General features: G+C 49.3%; 2 protein-coding genes across 7 annotated transcripts in view; both read right to left on the reverse strand.

Annotated features, from left to right (window-relative positions):
- Positions 1 to 1,333: 1,333 nt before the first annotated feature.
- Positions 1,334 to 18,512, reverse strand: TTC4 (tetratricopeptide repeat domain 4). The gene is made up of 10 exons (XM_084787047.1): positions 18,285 to 18,512; positions 17,661 to 17,778; positions 15,985 to 16,146; positions 14,027 to 14,104; positions 11,854 to 11,978; positions 10,747 to 10,833; positions 8,207 to 8,424; positions 7,683 to 7,764; positions 5,523 to 5,605; positions 1,334 to 2,529 (listed from the first exon to the last, which is right to left on the reverse strand). The coding sequence occupies exons 1-10, from the start codon at positions 18,393 to 18,395 to the stop codon at positions 2,433 to 2,435; spliced, it is 1,161 nt and encodes a 386-aa protein (XP_084643173.1). The 5' UTR covers positions 18,396 to 18,512; the 3' UTR covers positions 1,334 to 2,432.
- Positions 18,513 to 20,108: 1,596 nt separating this feature from the next.
- MROH7 (maestro heat like repeat family member 7) overlaps positions 20,109 to 23,077 on the reverse strand; it is a 56,363-nt gene continuing 53,394 nt past the window's right edge. For all 6 annotated transcript variants that reach the window (XM_084785563.1, XM_084785565.1, XM_084785564.1 and 3 more), the window contains 2 exons: positions 21,036 to 21,098; positions 20,109 to 20,509 (listed from right to left, as the gene is read on the reverse strand). In XM_084785563.1, the coding sequence (XP_084641689.1) occupies positions 20,265 to 20,509; positions 21,036 to 21,098 (308 nt within the window). In that variant the 3' untranslated portion in view covers positions 20,109 to 20,264. The remainder of the gene's footprint in view (positions 20,510 to 21,035; positions 21,099 to 23,077) is intronic.

Here is a 23,077-nt window from a genome sequence, read left to right on the forward strand (position 1 = left end):
TGCTCAAGAAGCAGTTTCTTCACTGAGTCCCACACTCCTCAGGCTGCACAGACTGTTTTCAAAAAATGTTTAGTAAACATTTCTCCACCTCCGTCACTGACAACCTGGGGCTTGATCATTCCTTTTGTGGCATGCACCAAGGAAATTAAGAGGCATGCCTGGCCTCAACCTTCTTAATGCCAGCAGTGCCCACCAGGCGCCTGGATGATGTCATGCAGAATCACCCCACTGCACAATCGCTGGTGCAGTGCCATCTGTCTGTGTGTGTGTGCCCTCCCTGAACAGCACATCTGAAAAGCTGTTCACTGAGGACCTGTCACTCCTGGGCTGAGGCGTCGCACACACAGGCTACAAGCAATGCCAAGGGAAAGACAATCATTTTACAGTTGAAAGGGGCTTCTAGCCGCCACTGTGACCCGCATCTAAGAATAAAGCTGTTCCCTGTGGAGCTCTGAAGGAGAATGACCACCATAGGTTCAGCTATTTGAATGCTTGGTCCCCAGTTGGTGGAACAGTTTGGGAAGGATTAGGAAGTATGGCCTTGTTGGAGGAGGTGTGTCACTAGGGGCGGGGGTGGGGGTGGGGGCGGGCTTTGAGGCTTCAAACGCCCAGCCACTCCCAGTTGGTTCTTTCTCTGCTTTGTGGTTGTTGTCTCAAGACGTGACCTCTCAGCGGCTACTTCAGCCTGCCTGCCTGCTGCCATGCTTCCCGCCATGATGGTTTCAGACTCTTAATTAGCCCACTGGAACTGTAAGGCCCCAATAAACTCTTCTGTAAGTTCGACTGGTCACGGCATTCTATCACAGCAATAAACAAGTAACTAAGACATTCCCTTCCCCTGTGGCATCCACGCCGATGACTCCAGAGGGTCACGGACTAGAAGAAACACGCAGCAGAAGCTGTGATGGGAAGGGCAGGGCCTGAGGATGAAAGGTTCCCGGACACTCGCCAGGTGCACTTTAATTTGCACCTTGTTCTCATCCATTGCCTCGCCTCAGCCTCAGCAAGCCTAAGAAAGGACCCGGTCAGATCTCTAACCGGACAGTAAGAGGCACAGTGGAAGGTGATCTGCCCACGGCAGTGAGGCGGCTGCGGATGGCTGCTGCTCCTGGGATCCTGCAATGCCTGGTGAACCGCTGTCAACTGTTACGCTCCTCACATAGACTTTGAAGGGCAGGGGAAGTCTGTAGCCGAGGAGAGAATGTCTGCAGTGTTTCCAAAACCAGGGGAGGAAAGACTGCAGAGAGCTGCCCTGGGAAAGAAAGCTACGTGGGTCTCCCTAAATATTCCAGACAATTTCTCTTCCAGAAAAAAGGACACATACAACAGAAGATCCCAAGTTAGCCCATCTGAAGACTGGTTTCAGTTTAATGATGTATTAGTCAGTTTTGTTATAGTAACAAACAACTCCCAAACCTCAGTGTTTAGTATAAGAAAACATTTGCCGTCCATGTTACAAACGGTGGCTTCAGGCCAGCTACTGTGAGCGTCACTCAGACACCCAGGCTGAAGGCGATGCATCTAATGGAGAAATGAGGCCTCGCATCGGAGAGAGAAGAACACAAGCCTACTTGCAACCCACTGCGCATTGGCTCCTCAAGCTTGTCAGCTGTGGCACAAGTCACATCTCACAGCCCTTGCATGGGCCCTGAGAAGTATGCTCCCCCTGGGAGATGGGGCTGGCACTGCCGGAAGCCACAGGTAAGAGCACACAAAGTCTCTGAGACGCAGAGGATAAGCACAAGGTATGAAACCCTAGCCAGACACAGTGGTCTGAGGCAGGAGAGTAACTCAAGCCGAGGAACTGGGGAAGCACTCGGGCTCAATCAGGTCTGCTGAAGTTCTCACACAGGGAGGTCAGGGAAACCAGCAGACATCAGAGTAGTCCTGAGGATCCCAGTTTGTTCAGTCCTTAACACAGTAACAGATGTGGCTCCGTGGCTCCATTCACTTTGTGGCATCCACAGCATCCCTTACAGCTCTCTTCCATGCTGGTGAAATAACCAGCCGGTCTCTCAGCCCGAAGGCCTTAGAGTACTGTGCAGGGCTGGCTTACTGCCTTGGAGGAGTGCCTTCTGCATGTGCCTGACGTCAGAGGCTAAGACTGTTGCTGCATCCTAAGATAGTCCTAAGATATAGGCCAGGGAGTTACCAAGACCAGCTCTTCTGGTGACTGTGGAGGATGCTTCCTTCAGAGACAGACTTCAGGGGCGTTCTGAGCAGAGCGGAGCTGTGACTCTGAGGAGGGTGGGGCCCAGCTGGAGCTCAGGACTCAGCCTGACAGGCTGAGGTTCAAGGAAGCCAGTAGCTTCTCCCCCAGCTAGGAGCCACTGTCCCTGGGGATAGAGTGCTGGACTCTAGGCCTGCCTGGCTGATCCAAATGTGTAGAGTCCAGACAGAGGAAGTTGAGAGCCCAGGGTATGGCTCCCAAATTACCTGTGCACGGTTTTCCCCTGAAGGTAATTCTTACAGAAAGGAGAGGAGCCTACACAGACCAGGAATGCCGGCGTGAGGGCTTTCACAGAGAATCTGCAGGGAGAACAGCAAAGCGTTACCTGCATTACAATCCCCATTATTCCTGGACTTCCCAGCCACATTCAAGGTCAACCTTTGGATGGAAATGAACATTAAAATAGAACCTAGCATATTTCTTGGGGACAGCATGATAGTCTTTCCCTCCCTTCCCCCTCCACCCCCCAAGCCCCTTACAACTGAGCCACAACCTCTAGATCGGCCTTCTGGCATCAGGCACACATGGGCTACACATGAAAGAAGACCACAAAGCTACCAGTTCCTTCAGTCCATATCCTGTGAGTGGCTGGGTAAGCCCGGCTTTTACTGACGTTACAGCCTGTACCCCAACTAGCCAGGTTTGGCCCCACCTGTTGTCCTTGTGGTCACACTAAATACATTCTCTCTCTCTCTCTCTCTCTCTCTCTCTCTCTCTCTCCTCCTCCTCCCTCTTCCTCCTCTTCTATCACACACACACACAACAGACACACACAAACACACACACACCTTTAACTCCTATAACTTTGCTTTTTTAATTGGTTTCTTGAGAATGGGAGGCCAAGCCTGGCTTCCTGAGGTATAAACTGACTCCAGGATTAATAACAAGGCCCTGTGTTAAGAAACAAGATTAAAGTATAAACACGTGAACCAGTGAGATGGTTTAGTGGATAAAGTTGCTGCTGTGCCTGGGACTCAAACAGTGGAAAAGAGAACCAACTCCCACAGTTGCCTCTGGCCTCCACACATATGCCATGGCATGAGTGTAGTTCCTCCTAGCCCAATAAATGTTAAAAGGCATACTCAAAACAAAAAAACCTGGACATAATGATTCATGCCTTTAATCCCAGCACTCAGAAGGCTGAGGCAGGTGAATCTCTGTGAGTTGGGAGCCAGCCTCGTCTACATAGGGATAGCCAGGGATATGTAGAGATCCTGTCTCAAAACAAACAAAAAAACACTACTACTGGGTGTGGCAGTCCATGCACGGAATCCCAGCATTGGAGAGGTGGGAGAACAGGGGGTTCAAGGTCATTCTTAACTACATACCACATTCAAGAACAGCCAGGGCTCCACGATGCCCTGTTTAACAGTCTCAAACACAAGACAAACCCCACAAGCATGTTCTTGCTCCCAAGTTCATCCCTAGGGGAGGGCTACAAAGGATACACGAAGTGCACACCCTTAGGACCAGAAGGCATATGGAGGGGACAGGAAGGGCTTCCTGGAAAATGCTGTGTCTGAACTTGGCTTTACTTTGGGGAAGTTTCCAGTGCACAGCACAGGTAACCAGACTGTCTGCTATTGCTAGAATATGAAACTATTGGAGGAAGTTTGGAGAGGGGGGCAAGGCCTCAGCCTCCCAGGCCTAGGGGAGCTGGCATTAATTACACAGTGGCCCTAGTTCTTGTCCTCACTCAGCTCAGGGTCTGAAGGTGGCCAGAGCCAGTTCTCAACAGTCTCTTAGTTGTCAGAACCTAAAAGTAATCACTTGCAGGCAGTAGCCTTTGCATTTCTGAGCATGTGGAAGTGTCATTCCCCATGAGTCAGCCTGCTTTATTTTACATACATACAGTGATCCTCAGGCCTTTAAAAAACCCTGGGTAATTTTATTAACAATCTGGATAATGAATTACTGAGAATATGTTCCTAACTATCATAAGAGAAACAATTTGGGAGCACAGAAACATGAAAGGAACCCTGACCGGGCCTTGAGATGCCCCTGCACATCCTTCAAGCCAAAGCAGGCACACTGGGGGCTTCTGGACACCTTCCAGGTCAACGCCCTTCCCATCGTCCAGAGCCTCCCTCCTGGCCAGCCTCTTCCATCCGCCCAGAGCCTCCCTCCTGGCCAGCCTCTTCCATCTGCCCAGAGCCTCCCTCCTGGCCAGCCTCTTCCATCTGCCCAGAGCCTCCCTCCTAGCCAGCCTCTCCCATCTACCCAGAGCCCCCCTCCTGGCCAGCCTCTCTCATCACTGGGAGCCTCCCTCTTGGCCAGCCTCTCCTATCTGCCCGGAGCCTCCCTCCTGGCCAGCCTCACCCATCTCCGGGAGCCTCCCTCTTGGCCAGCCTCTCCCATCCGCCCGGAGCCTCCCTCCTGGCCAGCCTCTTCCATCGCCCAGAGCCTCCCTCCTGGCCAGCCTCTCCTATCGCCCAGAGCCTCCCTCCTAGACAGCCTCTCCCATCATGGGCCTCACCACCCAAGAGGACAATCAGATCTGCACATCGTTCCTTGAACTTGCTTCTGCGGCTCCATTCACCACCCTGGACAAACTCGTGTTCCTTAGCAGGACAGTCAAGCCTCTGCCTCATGAATGGTGCCAACTCAGCTCACCAGCCTCCCTGTTCACCACACCCAGCAATTCCTTTCCCCAACACAACTGGCTTTTACTCTAAATGCAAAAACCCTTTGCCTTACTCTTCTTCACTTTGCTCCAAGCTGGAGAATAATAGTGACCTTGTTAATTCCAAGAGTGAACTAGTTGATTCCCTCAGGGCACCTACAGAAGTGCTGAGAGGCTGCTGAGGGACCCTGCTGGCTGCCACTGCTGATAACAAGACATCCTCCCTCGGCAGGCTGCAACATCTACAAGGGCACTCTGACTTCTGCCTGCATCCTGACTGGAAAGTACCCTAGAAACAGAACCCATTCCGTAGGCGAAGGGAGCCCCAAAGAGGCAGAATGTGCTCAGGGTCACACGGCTAGGGAACCAGAGTGTCTGCAATGCCCTTTCCATGTAACAGTGTCAGGAGACAAGTGCAATCAGAAAACAGAAGCTACCCCAGCTGCCTTCAGCTGCAAAAGCCAAGCCGCTCTTCCATTCTTAGCCCAGGCCACTCACTTCCCTGGCCTGGGCTGTCACTGTTCTTTAGCCTCCTTGGCCAGGGCGTGGCCTAATGGGGCAGGCTGGTTCAGTCCCCCTGGCTGCAATGGCTGTGTCAGTGAGCAGGGGATCTGACAGACTCTGGGAAGGGGCCTGCGCATTTTCTCATCATCCCATGGCAGTGCTCACCTGGGGTGCTGCAGCACCTGCAGCAGGGTGCTCCAGGGGGACACTTGGTATAGTTCTGCCCTGTCATCATCCTCAAAGTAGACCTGCAAGATTAACCAGGAAGAGAATCAGAGACAAACCCAGGCTTAGGCAGTCCTACGCATGCTGCAGCCCTTCTGAGGAAAAGTTGGAATAGCAACTGCTACTTACGGAATGCCTGCCTCCTCCACATGGCTGCAGGCTAAGATGCTCAGGTCGGCCCCCACCCTGCTACCCAGAAGGCTTACAACCAGCTGTGCTCTCCAAGGTCAGGGAAGGGGACTATCTCCTCATGTCACTCAGGCAGTGAAGAGGCACCAAAGCTCAAACCCAGGCCTGTACAGCCTTCAATTTAGTCCCAGGGCCATAGAGGCAGGGAGAGAAAGCCAGTGACCCAAAGCAAAGGAAAAGCCAGAGCAGGTGGGAAGGGTGTATGTGCCCGGCACCAAAGCCCAAGTAGGGTGAGTACATCTCACAGGAGGCACATGGACACTCAACCAGGAGAGGGGACACTCACGCCAGGAGCCAGCCAGCCTGAGCAGGAAGAGAAGGGCTTTTTGGGAGCCAGCTGCCCTAGGGCAGCAAGCTGGAGCCCAAGAGGAGTGAAAACAATATCCACGGGCTGGAGAGATGGCTCAGAGGTTAAGAGCACTGGCTGCTCTTACAGAGGTCTTGAGTTCAATTCCCAGGAACCACATGGTGGCTCACAACCATCTAAATGTGATCTGACGCCCTCCTGTGGTCTGCAGGTGCATAAACAGGCAGAGCCATGTATACATAATAAATCTTAAAAAAAAAAAAAAACAATATCCACATGTGTGGGGAAAAGCAAATGATGAGATATTATCAGACTTCCAATAGCTGAAGGATGACCACCAGTTATGGCAGAGAGTGCCTCAGTATTGTTTTCTGTTGCTATTTGCAGCACCAAAGACAAGGCCCAGGGTTCACACATGCTAGACAAGTGCTCAACCACTGAGCTATAGCAGTCTTTTTTTTAATTAAAAAAAAAAAGTTAAGTCACTAAGTTATCCAGGCTAGCCTTAGACTGCTTGTTAGTCCAGGTTGGACTCCTGCTTCAGCTTCCTAAGTGGCTGGGATTATAGGCCAGTGCCACTGTTTTTGCCCTGTGTGGGAGATAGAGCCCACCTGATAGGTCAGAGTGACAGCCCAGCCAAACATACAAAATCCAAATCCAGTCACAGGCAACATGGTATCTCTGCAGGGGTCAGGGTGGGGACAGTAACGGACATAATCAACAAGCTATGTGCTCCTGGAACAAAAGGAATCTTCCTGGGACAATCTGTTGGACCTGAGTGGAGCCCAAGGATACAGCTGAAGTCATCAATCAGTGCTAGTTTCCCGGCCTTGTCGGCTTTTTTGAGATTATGAAGAATGTCTTGCCTTTAGAAACATGTATGAAAGTAATTCAAGGTTGCTGGAAATCAATTGTGTCTCACTCTCAAGTATTCAGGAAACAAGTCATTACTCAGTAAACTCTGGTTATGTTCTATTTCAAAAACGCCTAACAATGGCACATTATTATCCAGTCTTACAAAGGAAGTCTCATATGCTTCAACATGAATCACTCTAGACCATGGCTGAACCTTGACACTGTGCTAAGTGAAATAAGCCTGGCACCGTATAATCTGTTTGGATGCAGTCTGAGAGTGGTCACATTCATAGAGACAGGAAGCAGAAGAGCCAAGGGCAGGGTGGAGGACGTTTCTGTTTGATGAGTGCGGAGTTTCAGTTTCGGCAGATGGGCAGCTATGGAGAAGGGTAGTGGTAACGGGCATACAACAGTGAGAATGAGCTTGATGACGTCACTCAACTGCAGGCCCAAAATGGTAAAAGACATATTATGTATCTTTTACCAAAAACCAAAACGAAACAAAAAACCAAAAACATGTAATCAAGGGTCAGTGAGATGGGTTAGCATGTAAAAGCTCTTGCTGGACAAGCCTGATGCCCCGAGTTCAATCCTCAGAACCTCCAGAGGAGAAGACCAATGCCCAGAAGTTCTCCAGTAGCTGCCACATGTGCTCTGGCAAATCCCCTACACACAATTTTTAAAAAACACTCAGTTTCTGTATATGCCCTCCCAATAGCCATTACAGGAATGAAATAAACTTTTCTTACCTCCAAATTATCAGGGTGGTACTTTTGCTCTGAGTCCCAGGAGGGTGCTTCGCTAAACATGGCCATCAGATGGTCAATAAACCTACGGAGGCAGATGCACTTGCTGGGTATCAGTGTTCCATCCACATTCCCACATCAGCCCCTGAGGGCCAACTCAGAGACAGACCATGGCATTCAGGCTTAACCCACTTTGACAACAGTGCCAAAACACGAAGGTGTATCACCTGTCTACGACATAGTCTTTCTAAGCATTGACCCTTTGAAACCACAAGTTAAATGGTACAATCTATATATTTTTAATAAACACATGCACATGAACTACCTAAGATGAACCACCCAGACAGTGATGAGGCAAGACCTGTGTTGCCAGCTAGTGAACAGGCCATCGATAGAGAAGCCCGTCAGCATGCTAGGGGACCACCTCTAAATTACTCTTTCCTACTCAGCCAAAAGCCCATTTGTCTCTCCTGAAGAGAGAGCAGGACCACCGCAGCTGCAGTGGAGGGCTGTCGGGGCAAACATACCTGGAGTCCTCGTGAAAGGCAGAGATGAAGTCAGACTGCGCATACTCCGGGTACAGGAACAGAACAGGCCAGCTCAGCCTGCCCTGGTCATCTAAACTTAGCCTGGCTCCGCAGGGGTTCTCGGAGCTGAGCCCGTTCAGGAGGATCTCAGCTGGACCGTTTGAGGCTGACTCTCCATTCTCACTGACCACTTCAGAGACGAGTCTGATGTTCCTAGCCTGGATTGGGACAGAAACACACACTCTCACAAACCTTATCACCTAGGAAGATGCACACTTGTCACTGAAATAAGCCCCAACCATATGAGCTTCTTGAGGGCCTGCTCCACACACGATCATTTTAACTACCCCGGTGGCTGGCACACAGTAGGCGCTAGTTGTTTAACTACTTTCACTGGGCATCTGTTGTGTGCTTGGCCCTGCATCAAAAGAGGAGCTGGACATGGCCCTCCGCCCTCGGGAGCGGCTATGGGACAATTACAGCAGAAGGGAGGAGGTGGAGCCAAGGACCAGCAGGCAGTAGCTGTGGTGTCTGAGAAGTGCTGGCCTTGAACAGTGGCTTTGGGAGGCAGAGAATGCACAAGGCAGCCCACCCCAAGGACTAGCACGTGCAAAGGCACAGAACGGGGCAGGCATGAGCCAGGTACAGGAATACAGGTGAAGACCCATTAAGGGTCTCCAGTGGGAACACCTCTTCTGTGTGCCAAGGTTTCTAAGGTTAGCACAGTCAGGGAGACCAAACTGGTTTTGACAACATCCCCTGAAGGAGGAGTTAGCAAAACTTTTCTTCTCTTTTTGAGACAGTCCCACATAACCCAAAGTGACTCTCCTGTCACCTGCTCCCAGGTGCTGCAGGCCAAGCAACCTGCTGACATTAGTCCCTTCTACCACTGCCTATGGGCAGCCAAACACAAACAAGGAGAGCTGACACAATGTCAGTTATCTATGGCTGATGCCTTAAACCACAGGAAAACACTGTATTTGTGCTGCCTAGTTTTATGCCAACTTGACACAAGCCAGGGCTATCTCAAAGGAGGGAATCTCAGTTGAGAAAATGCTTCCGTAAGATCCAGCTGTAAGGAGGAATGGGAGGATACAAGGGATGGGATAACAATTGAGATGTAATATGAATAAATTAATAAAACAAAAAAAAATCCAACTCTAAGGCATTTTCTTAATTAGTGACTGACGGGGGAGGACCCAGCCCTTTGTAGGTGGTGCCATCCCTGGGCTGGTGGTCCTTGTTTCTGTAAGAAAGGCTGAGCAAGCCATGAGGAGCAAGCCAGTAAGCAGCACCCTCCATGGCCTCTGCATCAGCTCCTGCCTCCAGGTTCCTGCCCTGCTTGAGTTCCTATCCTGACTTCCTTGGATGATGAACAGTAGTTACATGGAAGTGTAATCCAAATAAACCCTTCCCTCCCCAACTTGCTTTTGGCCATGGTGTTTCATTACAGCAAGAGAGACCCTCACTAAGGCAGCATTATGTAAATTGAGAACGACTGTAGTGTGTACTGTAGTCCAAGGCCCAGGGCTTAACTACAGGAAACAAACACATTTTCTAAAACATCTGTATGTGGGGCTAGAGAGGTGGTCCAGTGGTTAAGAGTGGTGCACATACACAAAACATTCAAGCAAAAAAAAAAAAAAAGAAAGAAAAAAGAAAAAAGTATGTAGGAAAATATATATCTGGGTATCTTATTCAAGAAAATGGCCAAATCCTCTCTTAATAAACATCAAATTAAAATCCTGGAGCATATTGTTCTATTCGGTTTGTTGGGTTGGATTTTTTGTTTGTTGTGTTTTTGAAACAAGAGTTGCACGATTATTTGAAATTGGCTTCAAATTCACCATCTTCCTGCTTCTGCGTCTTAAGTACTGAAACTGCAGACACGTGCCACCACATCCATCTACCAGTCTTCCTAGTGTTTTTTAAAAGACTTACATTTCTGTGATGTTTTGCCTGCGTGTATGTCCGTGTGAGAGGGCTAGATCCCCTGGAACTGGAATTACAGATAGTTGTGAGCTGCTATGTGGGTGCTGGGTATGAACCCGGGTTCTCTGGAGGAGCAGCCAGTGCTCTTAACCACTGAGCCATCTCTCCCGCCCCATATTTAATTCATTATGTGTTAACAGATTGCCTGTTAGGGGAGACAAGCGAGGTCTACTTCAGCAGTGTTAAGTTCTCAAAGTTAATAAGTGAAATGGGTGCCTAACTTAAGTAACACAGATGAAACTAGCTGTACTGTGAGTTAAAGCAATGAGCAAGGCCCCGGTGCTGACACCGTGAGCTGCATCAGTTGTTTTCAATCTAAGCTTTGTAAAGCAGGAACAGGAAGGCCTTCCCCAGATGGCTGCTGTGGAGATAGAATCAGAGGGTCCAGAGCACACGCCCAGTATGCTGCCGAGACCAGCACAGGCAGGGACAGAGTTAAGTGAAAGTGTGGTGCTCTGACCCCACAGCCTGGGTAAGCACAGCCGTGAGGGCAAAGCACCCGAGAAAGGTCCCGCTAGGCTTCACTCAGCCGAGGCTTGAGAACTCACCTTGACGGCCTGGAGCAGAGCCTCATTCTGACTTTGTTCCTTCTTTTCCTTCAGTTTTGCTTTCCTCACATCCCTCTCTTCCATCCTCTGAAAATAAAATTCAGATGCTAACAGCTCCAGGCAACTCTTACTCACCCATACCCCAGCCTGGAGGACTACATGCAGTTTCTACACAGCATGTTCCTGCTCAGGGACTGCCAGACACTGGCTCAGTAAACATGCTGCAAAGCATGCCCCGAGGGGTCAGGCCCAGTGTCAGCAGAACCCAAAACCTTCCTTCTCATACCCAAGGAACTCACATTCCTGAGCGGGCTGTCAAGTGAAGAGCCACGTACACCAGTGTGTCACCCTGGTGGTGTGGACTGAGTGCAAGGGGTGCGGGCAGCTGACTCCGCCCCCAAGGTGGCTCAGGCCGATGAGGAGACAAGTGAACCAATAAAGGAAAAGGACATCTCCATTCAGGAGGCCCAGCGGAGCAGAGACGTACTGCACAGGGACCCCAAGTTGTTTAAATACCACCATTCTACCTGGGCTGGCCGAAACAGACTTCACATGTTCCCACCTCACCCCCACCCCGGTCCGTCCACCGCCAGCTCCTGCTTTCACCCTCAGGCTCATGGGTGATAGAAATCTGCCAACATCTGCTACCAAGGGAAGAGGGCAAATGTCTTGGGCTCTTGATAATGTGAAAACCTGCTCAGCTCACTTCACTGTCATAAAAACATCCGAGGTATACAGTGGACTCTCCATTTTCAAAGCTGGGACCAAGAAATGTCAGGAATTTGTCCAAGGCATTTCAGCAGTGGCAAAAGTAGACTACAAACACAGATCTGCTGAGTACCTCTCTAGGGCTGTCTGGAATGTTCTTCTCCCTCAAAGTCATTGAGCCGCTCAGTAACCGTCCACTCAGTCACTAAGAGACTGGCCCGGCCACCAGCTCTCTCAGCAGCAGACTGCCTGTGGGATTCCCCACTTACACTCGGCTCTTGGCAGGACAAAGCCAGCTACCACTGCTACAGACTGCCAGCATGCATGCACACCGTGCACTCCCACAACGGCTTGAGACACAACCTAGCACATGCAAACTGTCCGTAGACAGTTACCAACCTTCAGCTTGTCCGCTTTTGCCCTCATTTCTAGAAGTTTCTTCTCTTTGGCATCAATTTGTAGCCCCTCGTCACACCAATTCACAGCCTCAGCAAAGTGTTTCAGTTCAAGATGGCACAGGGCACCTGCAGAAACCAGAGTCCTGAGGATCTAGGAACAGCATGTGCAGAACTCACATTCCTGAGCGGGCTGTCAAGTGAAGAGCCACGTACACCAGTGTGTCACCCTGGTGGTGTGGACTGAGTGCAAGGGGTGCGGGCGGATCACTGTGAGTTCGAGGCCAGCCTGGTCTACAAAGTGAGTCCAGGATGGCCAAGGCTACACAGAAAAACCCTGTCTCGAAAAACCAAAAAAAAAAAAAAAAAAAAAAAGATCCTTTTAGAAATCTGCTGTTTGGCATGAGCCTACTGGGCTGGGCCCGTGAGCAAGCCTCCCTTCCCCACCGGCCACCAGCCAGCCCCAGAGGGGGATGGGACGTGGCGTTGTGGTTCTGTTCCTAGACAAGGAAACGGTCTGTGTCCTGTAGATGAGCAGTCACTCTCGTCCTGTTTAGTTCAGAACGTCTAAGTCTTCCTGGCATAAAGGGCACTAAAATGCAACAGCTCGTCATGAACACAGGCTCTGGAGTCAAACAGAGTCGGGCTATAAAATGGCTGTCATTCACCTGCTGGACCCTGGACAAAGGCCATGTCTGACCTTCACGTTCCTCGTCTACAAATGGGAGAATAAAGCCTATCTCAAATGATGTGTGTTTATTTATTTTTAATTATGTGTGTGCATGCGTGCACGCATATATGTATGTATGTGTGTACAAAAGTGCCTGCCTGAATGTTGGCTAGCCCTGGAGCCGGAGGCTTAGGCAGTAGAGAGCCCCTGGGAACTGAACTCGCATCCTCTGCAAGAGCAGAATGTTCCCTTAACTGCTGAACCATCTCTCCAGCCCTCAGATGATATTTACTATAAAGCAGAATTTCCTCAGCCATCAATCAACACCAAAGCCAAATACTGGGTCTCCTCCAAGCATTCTTTTTTATATAGCCATCTGTTGAAGCTCCCCCCATTTTGTTTTTTGCCTGACTGGTTTGGGGGTGTGCTTGCATTCTGGGATGAAATCTGAGTCACCCTGTGCATGCTAAGGAAGTACCCAACCATTAAGCTACATACCTTGAAAAAATGATTTGGTGCGATCGTGTTCATTTTTCTCTAGTCAGCCTCTTTTAGGCTTTTCAGAGAAATTTAAAACATCAGAACTTCACTATATAGGCTTGACTGTCAAAGTCTCTACATGATTCAGGAGGTAAAGGCCCTTGCTGCCAAGCCCAATGACCTAAATCCACTCCCTGCCCGAGGATGAACACTGCCCCTAAAGGCTGTCCCTCTGACCTCCAGACACAGACCATGGCATATGTGTACCTGCACACATGCATGTTCCACACACAAAATAAATACGTACTTTTTCAAAAAGATTCTAACGTCGTCATCCAGAAGCAAGCAAACTGACACTAAGAGCAGATGCCCTGCTGCCCTTACTGTACAGTAAGGCTGACAGCGAATCAATCCCTCAGGCCTGTACTCTGCCGTCCAGTCCTTACTCAGGGCCTCCGGTCCTGTAGGTGAGGGACAAGGAGCTACTTCCCAGCCCCCATCCGCATTAAAAGAGGCCTTTAAACTAGCTCACAGCAATGTAGGGAGGTTCAATACATGATGAATAAATTAACATCTGCAAAGCGCCCCAAGCCCAGAGAAAAGGTGAGTAATAAATGCACCGTTATTACAAAGGTCAGGCCATTACACAAAAAACGTGGGAACAGCCCAGCAGCAGAGTCCTTGGCAAAGGCCCCACACAACTTATCTTTGAATTATTTTTAACGGGGCATCTGAATAGCTTGCCTTTCAGTCAGCTAAATTGGGGAGAAAATCAGAATGTGCTGTGTCTTAATTAATGCTACTCTTTACTAATTTAAAATGAGGTGTATCATTTTCCTACAAACAGCTTAAAGGGTAGAGCGTTCTGAGGCGTGCAGAGAGGAAGGAGGAACTTCAAGTCAAGACTGCAGACTAAGGTGACCTCCCGTCCCCAGCACCTCAGGGGCCAAGCTTTCATTGTCAGCTTTTGGTGCAGAATGCCAGCTTCTCCATAATGATGACCACCCCACAGCTCATGGAAACTCACCTCTTATTATGGCTTTCATGTGGCCCGGCTTTAGCTTCCTAGCAGCCAGCACATCACTGAGGGCAGAGCGAAAATTGCCTAGCAAGATGCCATTAAGAAAAATAAAGAATAAGTCTTGAGATGAAAATGTTTCCAAAATATCACAGCATTAACAACATCTCTTGGTCAGTTTTCAAGAAGTCATACCAACTGAACATTCTTCTGGAAAAACAGTCATTCTCACTCAGTCCTAAGAGTCACAGCATCAGGCAATCCAGAAGAATCGGGAACAGCTAGCAAGCACGTGAAAAGATCCCAGTGTCACTAGTGGCTGGGAAACTAAGGCCAACATGAAACTGGTGTTCTTTTCCGTATCCAGATAAATTAGAGAATAAATCAGCATACATTTTGAACCAACAGTTTTCTTCTAGAAATTATTCTCAAAAATACTTGAAAAATGTGTACAGATCGAGGTGAAGAAGCAAGTTAGCCGAATTAATTTCCCTCTGGTACTGAGGTTTGACAGATGGTTCCTCTAAATTGTCTAGGCTGACCTCAAACTTGGGATCCTCCTGTCTCAGTCTCCCAGGGAGCTGATATTTACAGACACTGCACTTAGAACACAGAATACATTCTCAAAGATGAAAAGCAAAGGGACAGGCTTGAAAACAGAAAAAGAGGAAAAATCCCTGGGCAACCAAGCCACACTACAGAAGGACAAAGCACCCAGGCCTGTGTGTCGCAGGTACCAGGGGCCTCTGCAATGGGAGCAGAGGCACACTGGAAGGCTGTCAGATTCCCAGACGCCTTACCCTCCACTGTTGCTGGAACCCAGTGCCCCCCAAACCTGGCGGGAGACTAGAGGTTCATTCTAGGCAGACACAAAAACACAGCATCTAGACTGGAACACGGGGGTGACTCAGTAACAGAGAGCTAAGCATACAGCCCTCAGCCCCCTTCTCCCATTTGGTTTGGAGAGCACCAAGCAGCCACAGTTTCCAAAAATAGAAAACAGTACACAAAATAAAGTATCACCTTAAGGCTGGGTGTGGTAGTGCTCTCCTTTAATCCCAGCACTTGGGAGGCAGAGGCAGGCAGATCAATGTGAGTTCAAGGCCAACCTGGTCTACAAAGCAAGTCCAGGACAGCCAAGGCTACACAGAGAAACCCTGTCTCGAAAAACCAAAACAAAAAACAAAAGAAGAAGAAGAAGAAGAAGAAGAAGAAGAAGAAGAAGAAGAAGAAGAAGAAGAAGAAGAAGAAGAAGAAGAAGAAATTTCCTAGATCTCCCTGCCTTTACCTCCCAAGTTCCAAGATTAAAAGATTAAGCTGGTATAAATTTCTTCTTTCTTTTTTTAAGGTGTGTGTGTGTGTGTGTGTGTGTGTACATGTGCTTAGATGCTCATGGACATAAGAGGGCATCAGACTTCTGGAGCTGGGGGTGTGCCTGTGTGCAGGCAGTTGTGAGCAGCCTGATGTGGGTGCTGGGACCTGAATTTCAGGTTCTCCGGAAGAGCAACAAGTGCTCTCAACTGTACACACACACACATACACACATACACACACACACACACACACACACACACACACACACACACACACATCTATCTTCAGCCATATAAGGAAATTCTTCAGAAATAACAGTCAGGCTGGGGAGATAGCTCAATTGGCAAAATGCTTGCTGTGCCAGCATGAAGACCCGATTCAACCCCTAGTGCCCTCATAAAAATGCTAGCTGTGATGGCGTATGCTTGTAACACCAGTGCCAAGGAGAGGAGTAAGGCAAACAGACTCAGATGGCTTGCTGGCCAGCCAGCCTAACTGTCTCAGAAAGTTCCAGGCCAATGAGAGGCTCTGTCTCACAAAACAAGGCAGATGGCTCCTGAGAATGACATCCGAGGTTAACCTCTCCCTTGCACATTCCCGCATGCACACGCGCACACATGCACACGCACACCCATATACACACATACACTTACCGAGATAGTACTGCGCTGCTGCCCGGTTGGTGTACAGGACAGCGTTCAAATCAGGGTCTACACACCTCTTCTTTAGGCCTTCACTGTACGAAGCCACAGCCTTCTTATAGTCTTTTTCTTTAAAGTAGTCATTGCCTTCATCTTTATAGGTCTTGGCCTGCTCTGCAAAGACGAGGAAGTAAGTACCACGTCCTTATACCTTTTGGAAACCTCACTAAAAATCTCTATCATGCAGTAATGTAATGTTGTGCAGGTTAGGTTTTTGTCACCTTGACACAAAGCTAGTGGCATCTGGGAAGAGGGAGCCCTCATCAATCAAACAAATAAAATGCTTCCACCAGATTGGCCTGCCTTGGGCATTTTCTTGATTGAATGGTATGACAGGGCCCATCACACTGTGGGCAGGATGACTCCTGGGCAGGCGGTCCCGGGTTGTATAAAAAGCAAGCTGACCAAGGCAAGGGCAGCAAGCCAGTGCGCAGCCCTCCACAGTCTCTGTGTTCGTGCCTCTTAACTCCTGCTTGAGTTCACAGACTACAAGCTAGAAATGACAATAAACTCTTTCTTCCCCCACATTCCTTTTGGTCAGTCTTTTAGCACAGCAAAAAAGCAAACTAACACACATGTGATAAATGAAAGAGAAGGAACCAACAGAGAAAGAAAAATCCAAACTAATGGTATGATAAAGTGGGTATCAATATAGAGCGACAACATCATGTGAGCTTAATGCTATAACCAATTCCAAAAATTTTATGAGGTATGTTACTAAGCTCTTTTTCCCCTCTTTTTTTTTTTTTTTTTTTTTTTTAAGACAAGGTTTCTCTTTGTAACTCTAGCTGTCCTGGACCTCACTCTGTAGACCAGGCTTGAACTCAGAGGATCTGCCTGTCTCCCCTCTCAAGTGCTAGGATTAAAGGCATGGGCAACCACTGCCTAGCTATGAGGGCTAGTTTTAAAAGAGGGGATGAAAGATGGTCTAGAGATATGGCTCGGCAGGTAAAGGTACTTGTCCCTAAGCTTGACAACCTGAGGATCATAGGTAAAGGTGAAAGAAAACTCACCTCACAAAGCTATCCTCTGACCTCCATAAGTTCGCTCTCGCTCTCGCTCTCTCTCTCTCTCTCTCTCTCTCTCTCTCTCTCTCTCTCTCTCTCTCTCTCCCCCCTCCCTCGCTCCTTCCCTCTCAGTTTTAAAAAGGGGAATATAGCTCACTTGCCTAGCATATGGGTTCAATTTCCAGACACACACACACACACACACACACACACACACACACACTAGTTTTTGAAGGACTGTAAACATTTTTTGAGGAAATTATACTACTCTTCTTACCTTGTTTCACTCATTGAAATGCAAAATTTCCCTCCTCCCTCTGATAAGAACCTACAACTCTACTAAGATTTAGTTCAAATTCAGACCCACTGTGAGCTCACTCCTGGTCCTGCAGTATGGGGCTCCAACCACACCCACTAGAGCAGTAGTCTGCTGCCTGGCGCTAATCACACATCTTTCCTGATTCTTTGGGATAATTGGGCTTTTCACTGGAGTCTGACCTTCGAGGCCTGAAACTGTGTACATTTAGTAGGTATCCAAGAAGAATGTGAGGAGTGAATAGTGTGAGACGTTAGCCACCAACTCGACAAAGACACAAAGCAAATGCTAGTGCCGTGAGATACCTTCTGGAGATCGCTCATCATCAAAAATAATCGACTGGAGGCAAGCCAAGTCAGGAAACTCCTTGGGATCAATTTCTGATGGTGCTTTCTTCATAAATAGTGGGATCTTGTCAAATTCCTAGATTTTAAAAGAAGAAATCATATAATTAGTGTTGTCTACTGTTTAGATCCAGTCCCAGGACACAGGATCATGACGTGCAAATCCTCATGATTGGCTGATCTATATGGACCGTTTCTCTAGTGGAAAACTGGAATGTGGGATTCTGATTTCCAACACTCTCCGAGGGTGGTAGTAATCGCCTTCAACCGGGCGATCGACCGGTTCCTGACCACCTTCACCGTATCCTTTCATCTTTGCCCCAACCTTTCGTGACCTCGGTGCTACAGGTAAAGCAACTTTACAAGTAAAGAAACTAACTCAGAGAACTCAAGAAACAGATCTGGTGGCAGAATCAGGAGGTGCTGAGGCACAGGACTGACAAATCCTATGGTCTTAAATGCACTGACAGCTTAGACCCTCAAAACCTCAAGGCCGATGGTTTGTGGCACTCAGCTGGTCCTTTGGCAGCGACCAAGGCGCGAGGACCACGCTCCCACCCCAGCGGAGGCCCCAGGACCGCCCACCTCCTCCCACTTGTCCTCGCGGAAGCCGCCGCGGTACGGCTGGCTTTGGAACTTTTCCAGGAATGCGTCCATGGAAGTGTCATCCGCAGGGTCAGGCTCAGAACTCTCCATTGCAACTCGCGACTTCAGCGCTTGAGTCGGGAGACCAAAAAGCGCACCGCTCCTTCCGGCGGCAGGGGAGCCCTTCCCTTTACTGTCCGGGCTGCACACGGCGTGCCTCTCGGGTTCCGCAGGTCTTCGGCGAGGCCTGCTTGGGGGTGTGGCCTGCCCGGTACTCCTCCCCTTCCTCCCTCCGCCCCTCCCCACATCCACGGGCGGAGCTTTCCCTGCCTCCTGTCTTCTGGCTTTGGGGAGTGGTTAGGTATATCCTCTCCATCTTCTCTATAAATGTTCTCAGAAGGTGAATTCTTAGCCAAGCCTAATGATATTTGTCGGTAATTCTAGCACTTACAGGTTTAGTACGAGAATCACAAGTTCGAGACCAGCCTAGACTGCATAGCAAGACCCCCCCCCCCCCCGCCATCTCAAACAAAACAATCTTTTTGTGCATACAAATTGTAGTACGCCTTTTTCACTCAGCCTAAGGTTTGAGGCCCCATGGAGCTAGGTTCACCCCCACTACCTACAATTGCACATGAGACTCCATGAGGCTTACCCGATAAGGATGGGTACCCAGCCTGCTCCTCACCTCAGCTCAGCTCACCTCACAGATAATACCACAACAGACATCTGTATACATTCCGCTATGGGCTTGTGGGAAGACTACCTCAAAATGTATGCCCACAAGCAGAATCTCTGTGTCATGAATGTTCATAAGCTTATCATCACTGATTAGTAGTAGATTCTTGTTCAGAATAGCTGCATCCGTCTATTGCTCCATCAACCCTGCCCAGCGGTTCCTACGTCCCACGAGGACAGAGTTTCATGAAGATGACATCCGCTCATACGCCTCTCTTCTTAGCAGCCCATCACGCCTCCCCACTGCCCTCCGGAAGAAGTCACCCACAGCCTTCATGGCCATAGGGCCTGGTCCTTGCACCTTTTCTCTTTTTCTAGGTTCCATCTCACTGTGACTTGGAAGATGATCTTTGGTCCCACGAACCCTGTTCTCTACCTATAGTTGCCCAAATGTGGTCATCTTCCCAAGTCTCTTTCTCTGGCACCAGACTCCAGCTGACCCACACAACCCCGGGAGGCCACAGTCCCCACGCCTTAGAACATTTGACCATTTAGCTGTGAGGGCTGTTCTGTGCACTGTGAGGTATTTAATAGTGTGCCTGACGCCTGGACTCTACCCACCAGGTTTGTTTTGGTTTGGTTTTGGTTTTTGGTTTTTCGAGACAGGGTCTCTCTGTGTAGTCTTGGCTATCCTGGACTCGCTTTGTAGACCAGGCTAGCCTCGAACTCACAGCGATCTGCCTGCCTCTGTCTCCTCGGTGCTGGGACTAAAGCCGTGCACCACCATGCCCGGCTTCTACCAGGTATTAGTAGCATTGGCACTTTCAGGTGGCAACAACCAAAACGTCTCCAGATATTTTTGCGTTAGTGCTGGGCAATTATTGGATAAGGCCCAAGGGTGAGACTCAGAGGCCAGAGTTCCCGAGTGTGCATGATGTCACATAAGTGGGAAGGGTCTCTCCTCTCTCTTTCCCTTTCCACAGGGGCCACCTAAGTCATCACCCATCTGCTCTTATCACTGGGGACGGGGAAACTGAGGTGTGCAGGAGGCCTCCTCTATGGCCTCGGTCAAGTCACTCCACGGTTCTGAACCTCAGTATCTCATCACACAGAGTGAACAAAACAGCCTACACACATCTGTAAGTGTCAAGTGAATCGACAAGTGAGGGCCATGCTCTTTACACAGGCTTGTCAGAGTGAGGGCTACACAGGGGCTCGGGGTGTCTCTCATGAGGAAGCCATCTGGATGGAGACAGTGACCACGTGGGTATTTACAGAGATCTGGCTCGGGGCTTTGATGTGTCACTGTTTCAGAGACATTTTCCAGGAGTTCAGGGCCTGCATGATCCAGGAGCGCTTCTGGTGGGATGTAGGCAGGTTCTCACAGCTGGAGCTCCAGCGGTGCATGTTGGATGCATCACACACCCACGAATCCCCGTGTGGCAGTGGCCAAGAGTTCCGCCAGCAGCTGGCCATAATGTGGTCCTGAGCCTGGGCTGCGTAGATACACACGGATGCTTCTAGATCATGTCTCAAGATCACCAGAGCTGGGTTGGAGGACAAGAAAGGCCACTTTGTTTAGACAAGGCTCCTTTCTAGGCAGAACTCAAAACTCATCTTTCCTTCCCCATCTCCTAGCTTTGGCTCAGCATCTTCCCAGCCCTTCACATGGTCACATCTTTTAAAGCCTGTGTAAAAAATCCCGCCTCCTCTAAGAAGCCTTCCTAGATTTCCCCAGCCTACCTCCATGCTCCCATCAGCCCTCTCAGATGCAAAATGACTCTGTGCCCCTTAAACATTTAACCAATCCACCCGCCACTAAATGGTTTTTGGCTCTTGGTTTTGAGCCTCCTTTGCTTAATGAAGTTACAAGCTCCCCAGGGCGCTGTGCATTCTGCCTCTGGGTGGCCCCACAGTAGCTGACAGCACGCTTACTATACGGAAACCTTAGCACAGCAGAATTGAGCCAATGACCCTGCCCCGACCCACAGCCTCTCCCGTTTCCTGTTCCCCACTGTGATCCTGCTCAGCTCTCGCCTCCTTGGCATCTCACCAACGCAGGGTGTGACTTACCGGCTTTCACTTCCTTCAGCCGCTCTTCAGTCATAATGTTCTCCATGCAGGGGACCAGGGACCCTGGATAATCCAAGAGGTGAAGTCGTCTGTCCACCTTGACACTTGCTCCCCCCACTCTCAGTCTAGATCTCCTCAGAGAACCTGCCTGCCCTCTGCCAGCCCCATAAATGAGGGCACGAAAGGCGACCTTCCTTATGACCTGGGAGTCTCAACAGGAGCCCCGGAGAGGTGTTGGTCCAGTGGGCAAGGAGGACAGTGCAGGATCCTGGATGCAGCCGATTGACAGCGCCACCCTAGGCTGGGCCTTTGCCTCCTTGTCTGTGACATGGCAAAGGCCTGTTCCCCTGCCCAGCTTCCCCAGGGAATCTGAGCCCCTGCTCTTGGCACAGCTGCTAGGGGCCTCTGAGGTGCCAAGACTCCAACCATGCTGTTGTATCAAGGAGCTGTCTGGATGGCTTCTCAGCCACAGCCTCAACCCTGCTGTCCTTTCCCCATGTATCTGACTCCCATAGTGCTGGGTCTAGTGCTATACCCTGCCCTTCCAACAGAGCCTTCGCTCCTGTGTTTTCCTTGGAAGTTCCTCTTTGTCAGTGTATGTTCCCTTCAGAAAGTGGCTCCTTATGAAGTCCTTCCTGAGGGTGGTACCTGGCTAGAGTGTCTCAGAGTCTCAGTGAGTTTCCTGTCTAAATACACCATGTCTGTATACACTGGGCCTCAAAACAATGGGTCTATATACACTGGGCCTGTATACACTGGGTCTGTATACACTGGGCCTATAAACACTGGGTCTGTATATACTGGGTCTGTATACATTGGGTCTATATACACTGGGCCTGTATACACTGGGCCTGTAAACACTGGGTCTGTACACATTGGATCTGTATACACTGGGCCTGTAAACACTGGGTCTATATACACTGGGCCTGTATACACTGAGTCTGTATACACTGGGTCTGTACACACTGGGTCTGTATACACTGGGTCTGTATACACTGGACCTGTAAACACTGGGTCTGTACACATTGGGTCTGTACACACTGGGTCTGTATACACTGGGTCTGTATACACTGGACCTGTAAACACTGGGTCTGTACACATTGGGTCTGTATACACTGGGCCTGTAAACACTGGGTCTGTATACACTGGGCCTGTATACACTGGGTCTGTATACACTGGGTCTGTAAACACTGGGTCAGTATACACTTGGTATGTAAGCACTGGGTCTGTATACACTGGACCTGTATACACTGGTCCTGTAAACAGTGAGTCTGATACACTAGGTCTGTATACAATGAGTCTGGTACACTAGATCCATATACACTGGACTTGTATACAGTAATTCTGATACACTAAGTCCGTATACACTGGGCTTGTATACAGTGAGTCTGATACACTGGGTCTGTATATACCGGTTCTTACTTTACTTGTGATTTACAAATCATATATTTATGTATGTGTTTGGAGGCTGAAGACTGAGCTCTGGGTCTTATGCATGCCAATCATGTGTTCTCCCACTAAGCTACCCCTCCAGACGCTATGAACCTTTAGCTCCCACTAGACTATAAGTTTCTTAATTTTATTTCCATTTGGAGGATGGAGTGGGAGGGAAAAATCTGAGGATCCTAATCTTATATTCAAATTTCATGCATAAATTCATTTTCTAAGCAAAGTGTTTCTAATTTTCTTTTGAGTTTCACAAGAGGTCTGTGTCCCAAAAGAGGTAGGAAGATCTACGTTATCCCAGGAGCTGACTGGATGCAGAGGTGTGCTCTGCTCGGCCTTGTTGCCTCAGCAAAGGCCTTGGCATCAGGTGCTGAACTTGAACAGTTTTAGAGGTACTTGCTTGGCTTAGAGAAAGATTGAAAGAAATCAGCGAGTGGGGAGCTACCTCTGAGAAGCCCCTTAGCTCTGCGATGTGCCGTGTGTCCTAGGCCTTGCGGCTCCTCCCAGCATTCCTCATGTTTATAGTCCCCTCACCACCTCCTCATCCCACTCCCGCTCATTCCACCAGCTCTTTGTTTCTTTAACCTAATCATCAT

The sequence above is a fragment of the Acomys minous genome, assembly GCF_964271855.1.
Source record: "Acomys minous genome assembly, chromosome: 6".
In the NCBI taxonomy this organism is placed as follows: Eukaryota; Metazoa; Chordata; class Mammalia; order Rodentia; family Muridae; genus Acomys; species Acomys minous.

Excerpts from the sequence above, each read along its gene's own strand:
- TTC4 (XM_084787047.1), bottom strand. The coding sequence starts at position 18,395 with ATGGAGAGTTCTGAGCCTGACCCTGCGGATGACACTTCCATGGACGCA. Across the intron at positions 16,147-17,660 it reads TGATGAGCGATCTCCAGAAG|AGCAGGCCAAGACCTATAAA; the intron begins GTATCTCACGGC and ends TCGTCTTTGCAG. Across the intron at positions 14,105-15,984 it reads AGCAGCGCAGTACTATCTCG|GCAATTTTCGCTCTGCCCTC; the intron begins GTAAGTGTATGT and ends GCATCTTGCTAG.